This window comes from Talpa europaea (genome assembly GCF_964194135.1).
Source record: "Talpa europaea genome assembly, chromosome: 11".
Classification (NCBI taxonomy): Eukaryota; Metazoa; Chordata; class Mammalia; order Eulipotyphla; family Talpidae; genus Talpa; species Talpa europaea.
Window position 1 is genome coordinate 15,229,827 of NC_140078.1, and position 14,711 is coordinate 15,244,537.

A 14,711-nucleotide genomic window follows, 5' to 3' on the forward strand; every position below is an offset into this window, starting at 1 on the left:
CTCAGAGCCCCTTTTGCCGGGGGGTGTGGGTGGCGCCCCGTTTCTCCGCGCCGGTCGCCCCCTCCTCCTTCCCGACGCTGCCCCTCCTCCGTCCCGCCCCCTGCGCCCAGTGGCGAGCACCGCAGTGGCCGCTGCCTGCGCCGCCCGGCCCGGAGCCGCCGCTTCGCCCGCTCGCCCGGGCGCGCTCAGAGAGCCGCGCGCACCGCCGGCCCCGGATCTTCGGTCCGACTCCGGGGCGGGTCTCCGGGATCCCCGGCCGGCCCCGCTGCACCGGCGGGTAAGCCGCGCCCCGCGTCCCGGGACTTGGGCAGGACCCCGACGGGGCCGCGACGCTGGGTTGGAGTCGACGCCCGGCGGCTATGCCCGGCGCCCCCCTCCCTGCCGGCCGCTCGCCCTGCGCCCGGGCCCGGGCCCCGACGGCCGCGCGTTGAGATGACTTTCCGAGACCTCCTGAGCGCCAGTTTCGAGGGACCCCGCCCGGACAGCGGCGCCGGCGGCTCCAGCACCGGCGGCGGCGCGGGGGGCGCGGGCGGCACGGCCGCCTCGGAGGGCCCGGCGGTGGGCGGCGTGCCGGGAGCCGTGGGCGGCGGCGGGGCCGGCGTGGTGGGCACGGGCGGCGGCGAGGACAACAGGAGCTCGGCTGCCGAGCCGGGGGGCGCGGGCGCTGGCGGCGAGGTGAACAGCACAGCGGCCGTCGGGGGGCTGGTGGTGAGCGCGCAAGGAGTGGGCGTGGGCGTCTTCCTGGCCGCCTTCATCCTCTTGGCTGTAGCGGGCAACCTGCTGGTCATCCTCTCGGTGGCCTGCAACCGCCACCTGCAGACAGTCACCAACTATTTCATAGTCAACCTGGCCGTGGCCGACCTGCTGCTGAGCGCCACGGTGCTACCCTTCTCTGCCACGATGGAAGTGCTGGGCTTCTGGGCCTTCGGCCGGGCCTTCTGTGATGTGTGGGCCGCCGTGGACGTGCTGTGCTGCACGGCTTCCATCCTCAGCCTCTGCACCATCTCGGTGGACCGATATGTGGGCGTGCGCCACTCGCTCAAGTACCCAGCCATCATGACCGAGCGCAAGGCGGCCGCCATCCTGGTGCTGCTCTGGGTGGTGGCCCTCGTGGTGTCCGTGGGGCCGCTGCTGGGCTGGAAGGAGCCGGTGCCCCCAGACGAGCGTTTCTGCGGCATCACCGAGGAGGCAGGCTACGCGGTCTTCTCCTCCGTGTGCTCCTTCTACCTGCCCATGGCCATCATCGTGGTTATGTACTGCCGCGTGTACGTGGTGGCTCGAAGCACCACCCGCAGCCTCGAGGCGGGGGTCAAGCGCGAGCGCGGAAAGGCCTCCGACGTCGTGCTGCGCATCCACTGTCGGGGCGCCAGCGCCAACGCAGACGGGGCGCACGGAGGGATGCGCAGCACCAAGGGCCACACTTTCCGCAGCTCGCTGTCCGTGCGCCTGCTCAAGTTCTCCCGCGAAAAGAAGGCAGCCAAGACGCTGGCCATCGTCGTGGGCGCCTTCGTGCTGTGCTGGTTCCCCTTCTTCTTCGTGCTGCCGCTCGGTGAGTGACCCGCTCCCACCAGCCCCTCCCTTCCTTCCTGAGCCAGGGACTGTGCCTCCCTGCGCCCGGACAGGGATGGCCCCTCAGGTGGCTCCACCTTAACGTAGAAGGTCCTCTGGTCTCTTAGGCAGGTGCCCACGCCCCGCTTTGTGGGGGACAACGCTGGTGGGATGTTTCATAGACTTTGAACTTCTCCGCCCCTCCCCCTCTTGGTTGTCATTACAAGAGCAGGGGTTGTGTTACACTCCTGATCTCTCCACATATAAAAGATCAAGCTCCATGGAAATCTGTGCAGGCAGCTGCCTGTGGCATGTGGGGGGCTGGGTATATGCGGTCTCCATGTCCTCCCCCTGCCACATCCCAGACAGAAGTTCCAACCCCAGAGGTAGATGCACCAGTGGGTGGGTCTAAGTGTGTTCATTCATTCATGGGCAGCAGGCCCTGGGCATCACCGTGTAGATCCAGAGACACCAGGAGCCACAGCTCTCTCCCCGCTCTCACTCAGTTTAGAAGCTGCCTGAGCTCTGAGACCAGCTGGTGTGTGAGCGCCCTGGGCCCTCCATTCTGAAATCCCCTCTTGGAGGTGCAGGGGCTGGAGTGGCTGTGTGGGGGTGAGAAGGAAAGGGACTGGAGCAGGTTATCAAATAGAAAGTTAATGAGGTTGATTGTCATGTTTTAAATTTACTGGGTCATTTACCTCTTCCGGAGAACTTTCCTCTTTGTCTCCCCAGCCTCCCTGCCTTCCTGGAAGGTATCCTCTGGGGCTTCCTTGCACCTCTTAAAGCTCCTCTTGGCAAGCCCAGAGCTGGGTCAGCAGAGTAAGAGGAGGGGGGCCAGCAGCTCTGGGGACCCCTGGGCCCTAAGTGTTTGCCCACGCCCGCAGCTCAGCTGCCCCAAGCCTGGCAGCCCCTGCCTTTCCCAGCCTGGCTCCTTGCACACTGCGGCTGAGTCAGAAAGGGGACAATGGCCTCCCGCCTACTCCCCTGCAGGCCTTCTCCACGCAGCAGCCAGGGTGACCTTTATGCATTATAAATTAGAATGCACCTCTCTACTGAAGCCCCTCAGTGCTTTTCCTCTGCCCTGGGAACAAAACCCAAACTCTCCACCATGGCCTACGAGAGAGTGACCTCCAAGTTTGTTATTGTCTAAACCAAAATGCGGCACTGGGAATAGTTACACTGGGAACAGGAGCGCAAACCAGGACAGTGGGGGCAAACCCAGCATGTGGCACCCCTCCTATTAGGAGGGCCCTAAGTAAGAAACCACCCACCCCTGGCTTCAAGGCACTGCTGCCTCTCCCTTGCTCACTGCTTCCTTCCCCCCTCCGACATTTCTCCGTTCCTGTCCAAGCCAAGCTCATGCCCTCGCACTTGCTCTGCCCTCTGTCTGGACTACCCCACCCACCTACCCCACCCCCGCCTGCCTCCTTCCCTGCCCCTCTTCAGAGAGGACTTCCCAGATGCATCTCTGTCTTTGTCCTTTATCCCTCGGGACACAGGCTACTTCCTTAGCTGTGCTCACATCTGTGTTGCTTGCTTAGTGTCTAACTGGGCCCCTGGCCCAGAAGTGCACCGCACCTACGGCATCCAGGGGTGCCTGGCGGATGAGAAACAATGGTGCAGGAAGCAAGGACTGCTCTGGGGGGCAGATCCAGCCCCCTATCTTTTTTTATGATTGTATTAAGAACACTTAGCCTGAGATCTACCCTCTTGATTAAGTGCACAATATGTAGACACAGCGTGATACAGCAGATTCATAGAACTTACTCATCTTGTTTAACTGAAACTTTATGCTCTTTGACGAACAACTTCGTAGCCCCCCCCCACACACACACACACCCCAATAACCACCCTGGCAGCCACCACACCACTCCTAGATTCTGTGATTTTGATAGTTTAGACACCTCATGCAAGTGAAAGCATGCCATCCTTCTGAAACTGGCTTATTTCTCTTAACGTAACAACCAACTCTCCTTAATATTGCTGCATATTAAGTAATATTAAATGGGGGTGTCTGACACCCATTTATGTGACCTAAAAAAAGTTAAATATAATAGCTAACTATTTTATAGTGGTTATAGTAAAAAATGAGTTGGGGTTTATTTATGGATTTTTTTTTAATCATGGAAAGTTCCAAACACATACGCAGGTTGATAGACCAAGTGATATTTGTTAGATTAATGGGGGGCTCAGATGCGGTCAGCCTGATTTGTCCATTATAAAGTGTCCCATCAGCCACTGATGGCCTGAACCCTATATTACCGGGCTTAAAGTGGTGATATCTGATTTCTGTCATTCCTTCTACGTTCATACACTAGACTTCTAAAAGGAATTTTGTACTAGCTGTTTGGTTGCTTGAAATAAGATCTATGCAGGAAAAGAATACAGAAAATGATCATGTCCCATGATCTCCTTTATCGGAAGTAGAATTAATTCCTTAACATTCTTCCCAAAGCTGACCATTTGGGGTTTTGTGAATACTGTAGTACCATGATTTTTAAATCTGTGATATAGTACAGACATCATGGTTGGAGTTTAACTTTTAAGTTGCCTCCTAAGATCTTTGGCACAACCAAAGAGATGTGAGAGTTTCCTCAATTTCTGGTCTGATAAGATGCTTCAAGCTTAGCTTGTGCTTTTTTCCCCCTGGGCTTAAAAGGAGCCATTTCTCCAAAGAGCCTAGTCTGTTTTCATGGAGAACAATCACTTAAGGGCCACAGTCTGAACTCAGCTGTTCGTTGCATCTGGGTTGGTTGGTCACTGACTCAGTAGGCAGGGTTAGGAAATAAATTGCATTTTCTGTAATGGGGGTGGACTTCTGTCCTGGGGCACAGGTCCCTCCTCCTCTGATGGTCTTGTCCTCTGCCCAACTCCTGCTGCTGTCTTTGTCCTAGATATCTCATGGACTGTTGATCATTTTGCCCCATTCATTAAAGACTTGGGTCACATGTTTTCTCCCCTACTCTCATCCCTACCCTGGTGGTTAGTGTGACTCCACTGTACTGAGACTGGCCCATACTGACAGTGTGGCCTAGAAATCACAGTATTTTCCCTGCCCTCCTTTCCTGCTAGGGCCATATCCTGGTGTACGTACCATGTACCTTGATCTATGCTCACCCCTTCACCCCCCTGCAAATCCTCAGTGAATCTCTACCACCTGAGTTTATCTCCTCTTTGACTCCCATTACATTGGCTTGCTCATTGACCTCAACCTGACCAAGCCTTCACATCTCTGCCCGTCATCTTGCTCTCCAGTCATTTAGGTCTCCCTTCCCTGGCTAGCAAGTCCCATGATGCATCACGTCACCCTCTCTTGCCATCTTCTACTCCCTCACCTCCAGCTACTTCTGTGAGTCTCAAACCCTGAATCAGATTATTGTCCACATGTGGTACACAGTGGTGTGTCTGTACCATGTTTAACAGTTGGTTCTAGAGTGGGAGTGAATTTGTAGCATCTGCCCATTTCCATGGTGTAAGTATTCCCACCATGGTTAATTTCAGTCTACCAAAGAGATGTTTAAGTGGTTTGCAAAATTCTTGAAAATTTGGCAGTGAGTTCTCATGTACAGACTGGTGTCTAGCTGATCACTTAGTAAAGAAAAATCACACTTTCCAGAGTGAGGCCCCCTCCTCCTCGGGGTAGTTCTCAGGGTGTCCCCAAAGTCCTACATGTTCCCCTTCAACTCAGACTCTCCCTCCTAAGGTATCTTTCTTTCTTAAGAAATCTTTCTCTCTTAGTTTCTCCCTGGTCCTCCTTATCTTCGACCACTCCTCTGTCCACACACACACACACAACGTGGAGATGTGTCCAGAACTTCTCCTAACAATGACTCTCCCTCAACTCTGTCTTATTAGAAAGGCTTATCTGATTCTTTACAATATAGCAATGAGGTCTGCTGGAGACAGGGGTCCCAGCCTCTCTTGGGGAAGGAGCTATTGAGCACCAGGGTCAGCTCCGGGAGCAGCTGGAGAACTAGGAGAGAGGAAGGGAGTCTGGGTCTGGGAATTCCTTTTCTCCAAGTCCTGGCGGCAGGCAGGAACCTGAATGTATAGAAGGGTATAGTATTTTTAACCCTGCTAAACTTTTTCTGACCAGAGAGAATGTCTGGCTGCAGAAAGAAAAGTCGTTAGGATGGAGTGGGTGGGAAAGGGGAGACGTTGGGGTACAGCCTGATATTTCATGGTTGGCTACGATTTATGAGCAAGGCTGGCTGTGAATTCTGACGTTCTGCCAAGAATAAGTTCCCTTCTGGTGATGCCAGAGAGTGCCCTTAATCACAGTGCCCCAGACTTCAGAGCTCGCTCTACAGAGAGGCTCAGCCATTTTAGTCAGCCCCAGCCCAAACCAGCATCTCAGCAGCTCCTCCTGGACCTGCCCATTCCTGTTTCTTAGGAGGGGGGTCTGGCTTGTGGTGAGCCAGGCTGCAGACGCCCCCGTCCACCCCCAACTGCACAGGCCAACTCAGTTTCCCCCACATTGTGTGGAGCAGGCTGACCTGCTGACACAGGAGGGTCCCTGCCTCCTCTGACCAGGGGCTGCCTGATCCCCCGGATAGTTGCTCAGACTCCAGGCAGGGATGCCCTAAAACGCGGGTGGAAGGAAATCAGGTGGGTTCAAGATAATGGAGGTCTGCATTAGAGAACAAGATCAAGAGCAGAGAGAAGCAGGCAAGAGTTGTGTTTGTGGTTCTAGTGGGGCAACCAGGCTCAGGACAGGCAGGCAGGGGGTCCAGGAGGCTCTGATGACAACTGAGCCTCCCAGCCCTACAGGAATCTCTATTTGCTTTCTCTGGGCTCTTTCTCTCTGGCACATTGTCTGTGATCTCACCTCTTCTGTAGCCACTCCTCTCGTAGCAGCCCCCCATAGCCATTGGGGTGATGCCCCCTTATATCCCCAGCCCCTAAGCTCAGGTGTGCACACGTACGCATGGCCACACCCCTACTCCAGGTGTCCACAGTCAGACACGCGTGCCCGGCACCCACGCTGCCAAGCGCCTTCTGCATTAACACCATCAAGGCCGCAGGTGATGGCCACAGAGGCTAGTGGCACAAAAAGCCTGACCAACTCATGTCCTCTGCAACAGTCATCTCCTGACTGTGTCCTCACCACCTCTTCACATAGGTGGGTAAACGTGGCCACTGCCCCCACTCCAGCCCACCTGTCCCATGGGGAGGAAGGGACATGAATGTGCTCACTCATCCCCTGCTTTTCTCAGCAGCGGGAAGAGGTTTGGGGGGGCACGCTAGAACTAAGCCCTGGGTTGTGGTTTGGGGACCAAGCAAAACATCTCGACGACACATCCATGCCGTCTTGGGCATCAGCCGTCCTGCCCGCCTGTGACTACGCAGGTGCCTCTCTTCACCAACCTTCTCCCGTTGCAAAGCAGCGGAGGCAGCTCCTCCCCAGGCTGCCGCCCGTGACCAGGCAGGCCTCTCTGACCTCTCCCTTTCAGGGGCAACTCTTTTCTGCCCGCTTGCGTCTGTGCAAGCGTCCTTGACCCCCCCCCCCGTCTCTTTTTACAATAAACCTGCCCTTTTGGCAAAGAGTGTCTTGGGTCGGGTCTCAGTGCAGAGCCTGATGGGGGATCTCGTGTGAGCAATGGCCTGCGGCAGCGCTGGGAGACACCTGTGAGGAGGGAGGGAAGCAAGTAGATGGGAGACAGGAACAGCCCCTTCCAGGCCTCTAAGTTTAGTCTCAGGCTGACTCGTGGGGAGCTCTGGGGCAGGGCGGCAGCCCAGAACTGTGCCACCCAGGCAAAGGGGCTGGCCTCGCTGTCTCCACACACAGCCCGATCCGTCTGTCGCCGGCTGCCTCCTTGGAGGGGAGTGGCCCTTCCCGGGTGAAGCCTCTCCCGGCGGCTGAGGGCGCTTCTCCAGAGAAGGAGCAACTCTCCGCTCACACCCACTCATCCTGAGCTGTGTAGGTCACAGGGTCTTGCCATGAGGGAGGAAGGCAGCTGTTGGAGGGTTTTGAACCTGGGTGTGACAGGATCGCTTTACAAATCATCCCAACTGCTGGGCTGAAGATAGGTTCAAGGTACGAGGGTGTAAGCAAGAAACAGGAGGCTGCTGAACTCCCTGAGGGGATGATGGTGTCTGGATAGGTTAGAGGGCTCCAGGGGGAGGCTCATGGTTGAGTCCTGACCTCATCTCCCTCATCTCTGCCCTCGGTCTCTCCATTCTATCCCCACCAGTCTCTTTGTCATTCTGCAAACAGCAGAGCCACCTCTGGGCCTTTGCACATGTGGTTCCTGCTGCCTGCAGTGCTCCTTGCTCAGATGTGCACGTACCTCATTCAGCTCTTTATTCAAACGTCACATTCTCAGCAGGTTTTCCCTGACCACTATATCCAAAATTGATATCACCTCTCCCAAACACACACACACACACACACACACACACACCCTTCCTGTTTTCCTTCCCTGCTTTACTTTTTCTCCTTAGATTCTTAGACCATCTAGTACCTTTACATTTTCTCTCTATTTACCCTCTATATTGCCAGCCTCGCACAATGAAATATAAGCTTCCTGAGGGCAGCATCCGCATGAGATGCCAGTGGAGATGTCTAGGATGCTGTTGGATCTGGATCTGAGATTTGAGAAAGCAGTCTAAGCTAAAGATAGAAATGTGGGCATTTCTTCTGCTCCTCACTCTGTCTCTGGTGAATCCTCTCACCCCCCACCCCAATCTCTGGCCTGCACCCCAGCTCTTGTATGCATAAATAAATAAATCTTTAAAAAAAAAAGAGATGTGGGCAATGTTAACCAAATCAGTATTTAAAACCATGGGCCTGGATAAAATTTCCAGGTGAAGGTAAAGAGAAGCGATATAAGACCCTTCTTATAAGAAGCAGTGGGGACATGAGGAAGAAACAGCAAAGGAAACTCACATGGAGTGGAAGGCCAAGAGAGGGGTGTTCCATCCTGGAAGCCAGGGGTGAGATGAGAGGCACCCCCGATGCCTGAGAGCAGTCTCTGCCTGGTGCAGGGCTGTGTAGCAAAGCAGTGGAGTGAAAAGCAGGTGCGGAGGAGGTGACTGCAGGTGTGGGTGGGAAGGAGGGAGTGAGGCACAGCCGACAGCCAGCCGAGGGAGCACCGCGGTAGGTCGGGGAGCAAGCTCGTGGGCCACTCATGGACCGAGAGTCCTGTCCAGGAGGAGGGACACGAGCCCTGGGCAGGAGGAGAGACTCCTTCTTACCCACGAGAAAGAGGTGAGGGAGATTTGAGCGGATCCCCAACTTCATCATCTTCTGTTTTCTCTGTGAAAAAGGAAGTGAAATCAGCAGCTCTGGAGAAGCAGGAGGGAGTGGGTGCAAGGCTTGTAGAGAGGGAAAAGGCCAAGGGAGCCAAGGCGGGAGAGGGGAAGCAGCTGAAAGTGGGCGGAGAGGTCGCTGGAAACACAGGGCACAGAGCTGAGGCCGACTCTGAGCCTGTGCAGGGACAGGGCATTCGCTCCAGAGTTAGCATCAGGCTGGAGAGGACAACCTCAATCCAGAAGGTCATGGGCCCAGAAGGCTCGAGAAGAGCATGGCTGAAGGGCCAGTGAGTAGGAGTCAGCCAAGCAGAGAAGGAGACAAAAGAAAAAAGAGATGAAAGGAGAAATGCAGAGGGCTGGCAGCCAGTCAAAGCGCAGATGAGAGAGAGAGAGAGGACAGGAAGTAGCAGTCAGCAGTGAAAATGATTTTGAAGCGAAGGATTGAAATGCTCGGGCCATATTTTAAAAGGATCCCCCACCTGCTGTGCGATACCAGAGCAGGACAGGGGCAGAGAGCCCACTGAGAAGGACACAGCAGGTAGGTGATCACAGTAGCTTGAACCAAAGGGGTGAGAGGGAGTGGCACAAAGTGGGGGGATCCCGGGACCAACAGAAGTTAGTGATGGATGGGGGGCCGTCCAAGAACGTATGGCGTGTGTCCAGCAAGGAGTCCCATTAATCATACTGGGTTGTGTATTTGAGAGTTGCTAAGGGGGAAGATCTTGAAAGTTCTCATCACAAGAAAAAAAAAATTCAACTCTGCGTGATGGATGTTAACTGACTCCTGGTGATCACTTCACAATGTATACAAATATCGAATCAGTTTGTTGTAGACGCGAAACCAACAGACTGTTCTATGTCGATTATAGCTCAAAAAATAAAAGGTGTGAAGTCCCTACAATGAGCCAGTCATGGTGTGGGGCGCTCACTGTTTAAGGACGAGAGAGGCAGGAACCCAAAGGTTGCCTGTGGTGTTCTTGGCACTTGGAAGAAGACTTCCAGGAGGAGGTGTCATTGGAGCTGGTACTACCAGGTGGCAGAAGAAGGAAGGGCATGCCAGGAGGGTCCAAAGTTCAGAGGCAAAATTGGGGAGCCCACTGTGGCCAGAGAGGCACAGAGAAGCTAGTGTGGCCACTCGGCTGGTGCCCATGAAGACAGACTAAGGCCACATAGAGAAGCAGGACCACAAGAGAAAAGAGGGTGAGGGGGTGCTTCTGGGTGCCCGGATGGAGAGGTGGGGGCTGAGGGAGGGCATCCCACCAGGAACTTGGCTTCCAGTGACAACTGTCAGGATGCATTAGCACAGCTTTATGCCTACAAGACAGGCTGTCAGAGACTCTTGCAAAAGGCAGCGGGTCCATGAGAGAAGCTGTGGGGGCAGCAGGGTGAGCCAGGGTTCCCGGAAGGGATAGACCTCAGCACTCTATGCAGAGGCAGGTGTGAGGTTCAGAACCACTGTCTGTGAGGGGAGTTGCTCCCGTGACACTGAAGCCTGAGGCACAGAAATCCGTCTCTTCTGGCAAGACATCTGCATGGCGGGCAGAGCCAATGAAACAAAGTGGCAGAGGCTATAGGTGGCCACCCATCTCCCCTGCAAGGGGTCAGCTTCCTCCAGGCACCAGCCTTTGCCAGGGACTTACTCTGCCCACTAAAATCCCCAGTGAAAGTTCACACCCCACTGGAGCACCCAGCCAATGACTGACAGGAATGGGTAGAGATACCCCACGTCCGAGCATCTCCTACAAGGCCCCATATTTACACCTCCCTGGTGGGATCACTCTGAGGTTTCTATTCTCCCTTGTCTCCCCTGTCTCCCCAGGTGCCCATGGTGGCAGCGAACTCAGAAACTGCTACTGGCTCCTCTTTCCTTTCTTTTCCCCACTCCACTACTGTTGTTTCATTTACCTTGCAAATTAGCGGCCTGCATTTGAATCCTTGTTTCAGGGTCTACTTCTGGGAGAGCCCCAGTAAGACAGAAGCTCAGAGGACACAGCAGGAACGTGTTGGGGTTGGCAGGTGAGGCTAGGGTCCCAGCCACTTTGTGGGTAAGGAATTCCCAGCAGGCAGCTGACTTCCGCACAGGTTAGTGGGGCAGAAGTGAAGATGCTGATGCTTACAAGGCCCAGGCCACACTACAGTATGCCCAGGCTCCCGCCCTTCTGGGTAAAACTCTGCTGATAGCAATGCCCTTTGGCCGGCTTCAGGCTTGGGGCTGAAAGCATAGCCCACTGATTTGTCATTCTGGACTAAATATAAAAGAATTGGCCTGAGTCAGAAAGTTATTTTCAGCATTCTGTCTTACTTTGTAGTCGTTGAGGGATGCTGTGTGGAGGGCCGCCTTCCTGGAGTCTGAGGCCCACCCTGGTGACCCCCCACATTCCAGAAACAACTGCCCAACTCCTGTCCCAAAGGAGATCCGCTTCTTAGCACACCCTGCTGATGCCCCAGCGCCCCCAAGCCCACCGGGTCTCCACTCGGGAGTGGAAAACCGCGTCCCCTCCCTGACCTGAGGGCTCTCTCGAGAGCTGCAGAAATGTGGAGGGGCAGTGAAGAGACACGAATATTTATCACGAGTATTTAGTAAGTGCCTGCAAAATGCTGGGCCCTGAAACTTATGCCTCTTCAAAAATCCTTTCCAGAGAATATTACTATCTGCATTTCACAGAAAGAGAGAAAGGAAATGATACTCGATGGTCAGAACTTGCTCGGGGCTTCTTGAAGGTTTGAAAGGGCCGTACCATGTGGTGCCACATGGTCCTCCCCTCCCTCCACGGTGCCCCTTGGGGCCAGGGAGTCTCTATGCCAGGGGTGGGAGGGTGATATACAAGGGCCCCAGATCAAAGAAAGGGGCACAGCACCTCTGGCCCGCAGTGCGGAACTCTGATCTTACATCTTTGGGACGAGGGAAAGAGAGACCCCAAGAATTGTCCAGGACCCTTACCCTGAACTCTCAGCCTTGCAGGCACTTGCAGCCTCTGCCGGGGAGAGGACACCCCTGCCCTCTGCCCCCTGCCGCTGCAGATGAGGGGGCTGAGAGAGTGGACTTTGCGCCGGACCAGGCCTCTGCCCTGTCAGGTGTCTGCAGAGACATGACACCTTTGGGTCCGTGGTAGGGATGCCGGGGAGAAGTTTGTGGAAGGAGGGCCTTCCTGGCACAGCTTAGACCCAGGTGTCCCCCCCACTTGCTTCCTCAAAGCCTTCCCTGACCACCTCACCGGAACAGCCCACAGCCCTGCATTCCCACAGCCTTGGGCATGGTGTTATGAGGACCCCTCTCTCCCCGGCTTACAGTCAGCCATGGCTCCCAGCTGGCCACAAAATAAAAGTCAAACCTCCCAACCTCTAAGGGCCTCCATCTGTCAGATGAACTTCTCTGAGCATCTCCTACAGGGCCCCATATTTACACCCCCTTTACCCACCCGTCCCTTCCATTCCTAAAACCCTGTAACTCGCCTCACCCCTGCCGGCTCCTCTAAGTTCCTGGAGGCCATATGCTGAGGCTGAGCCCCATATTAAGCAGCACCCCCACCCTCCCTCTCCTGCCCCTACATTCCTGTGATATTTGATCCACCTGCTCCAGGGGAGTGAGGTCACGGTTGCCAGAGCCCAGGTGCCAGGTTTGGTGTAAGTCAACACCTAATTCAGGATTCTTATCCTTTAGGTGCTAGGGACTACTGAGGCATCTGGAGAAGTCTGTGAAACCTTCTCAAAGTCATGCTTTCACATGCATGAAGTAAAATACAAAGGATTGTAGGTGAAACCGTTTTTTGACAAGTGGAAACTTGTCAAGAGATTTTTATTTTTTATTTTTTTTTTAATAGAGGCATGTTTTATTTATTTATTTTATTTGTTTGCTTGTTTTGTTCATACATGCACTGGGTACAGCCAGAAGCGCGGGAGGGTGAGAGAATTCACCAGAGCCAGAGCGGGGAGCAGAGCAGGCAGAAGGACCGAAGTACACTGCTGAGGGGAGCAGCGGGCGGCAGGAGGGGTCTGCGCGCCATGTGGGATCTTCCCCCGGAGGCCGGGGAGCAGCCGGGGATCGAACCGGCGCCGCAGAGGCCGCGGGCAGCTTCGCAACCCAGCGCCCAACCGCTGCGCCACCGGGGAGGCCCCTGTCAAGAGATTTTTAAATGAAATTTGGGATTTGACACATTCACACATTAAATAACAAGATCTAGTGATGTCTTCTAATGACTGCTCTTGCCAAATAGTGAGAAGCTAGGCACTATTTCAAAACATCTGCAACAGCTAGATGTGGTAGGAAAATATCTTTGGGAACTGCTGATAGTAGGTTGAAACACATGCAGCTGGCAGTGTTGTGCCAGCTTCTACCTATAAAAATGGTGCTTTCCTGCCATCGTGTCTAATTCTTCTCTGTTGCTACACCCATCATTAAAGAAGATGCTCAGGGCCTCCCCCGTGGCACAGTGGGTTGAGCGCTGCACTGTGAAGCCGTCAGCAGCCTCTGCAGCGTGGGTTTGATTCCCGGCCAGCCAGGGAAATTCCCACATGGTGCAGCAGACCTCTCCTGTCTCACCCACTGCTCCCCTCAGCAGTGTATTTCAGTCAGTCTGCCTGTTCTGCTCCCCACTCTGTCTCTGGTGAGTCCTCTCACCCCCTGCATCTCTGGCCTGTACCCCAGCTCTTGTATAAATAAAATCTTAAAAAAAAAATATATTAAAAAAAAAAAGAACATGCTCAACTTCAGGTAAATGTATAACCTGAAAATGATTATTTTTTTCCCATGCAAGTTCATGGGGCCCCTGAATCATATCAGCGCCCCTTTTGGGGGAGATACCCTGAGAGCCCCTACTTGACTCAGCCAAGGCTGCTGGGGTGCCGAGGATTACCGCCCCTTTGCTCCAGAAGGAGAGTCTCTCCTGCCAGGTCATCTAACCAGCTTCAGTCTCTGCTCCCCGCAGGCTCCCTGTTCCCGCAACTGAAACCTTCTGAGGGCGTCTTCAAGGTCATCTTCTGGCTGGGCTACTTCAACAGCTGCGTGAACCCGCTCATCTACCCTTGCTCCAGCCGCGAGTTCAAGCGCGCCTTCCTGCGCCTCCTGCGCTGCCAGTGCCACCGACGGCGCCGCCGCCGCCCGCTCTGGCGCGTCTATGGCCACCACTGGCGAGCGTCCACCAGCGGGCAGCACCCCGACTGCGCCCCCGGCCCGGACGCCGCGCCCCCCGGGGCCCCGCTGGCTCTCATCGAACCCTCCATCCCCGGCTCCCCAGAGGCGCAGGCTCCGGTGCCCGCCCGTCGAAAGCCGACCTGCGCCTTCCGAGAGTGGAGGCTGCTGGGGCCGTTCCGGAGACCCACCACCCAGCTCCGCGCCAAGGTCTCCAGCCTGTCGCACAAGATCCGCTCCGGGAACGCGAGCGCGCCCCGCGCAGAGCCCGCGTGCGCCCTGCGCCCCGCGGTGGAGGCTGTGTCCCTGAGCGTCCCCCAGGACCTGGCCGAGGGCGCCACCTGCCAGGCCTATGACTTGGCCGACTATGGCAACCTCAGAGAGACTGATATTTAAGGACACCCCCCCAACCCCCAAGTAGGGAGTCCACAGGGAGAGGGCGGAGAGCAGGGTGAGCACGAGGTGTGGGCTGTGGGGCTGTGGGGCAGGAGCCCCCCGGAATCAGCCACCGGGACACTGAAGGAGGCGCTGCTCTGTGGCCTGCTTTCCGAGCTGGGACTGGACAGGGCCCTTGGAGGACGGAAAGTCACGGCCCCTCCTGGACACGGCTGCCCTGAAGTCCTGCTTCAGGAGGGAGAGGCTGCGGGGCTCCATTTGCTCCCAGTTCCTGTTTGAGAAACACCACCCCATCCACGACCTGAACCCTGGGCGTACAACCTGCCCTCCTCTCAGGGCGAGGCCTTGCCTGGCTGCCCCCCATGCGGCTCCTAGGGAAAAAGTC

The 14,711-nt window shown here is 55.6% G+C and overlaps 1 protein-coding gene across 1 annotated transcript; it reads left to right on the forward strand.

Moving 5' to 3' along the window:
* Nucleotides 1-432: 432 nt before the first annotated feature.
* ADRA1D (adrenoceptor alpha 1D) lies at nt 433-14,326 on the forward strand (the record flags this gene model as incomplete). The annotated part of the gene is made up of 2 exons (XM_084247051.1): nt 433-1,549; nt 13,728-14,326. The coding sequence occupies 2 exons, from the start codon at nt 433-435 to the stop codon at nt 14,324-14,326; spliced, it is 1,716 nt and encodes a 571-aa protein (XP_084103177.1).
* Between the last annotated feature and the right edge of the window lie 385 nt (nt 14,327-14,711).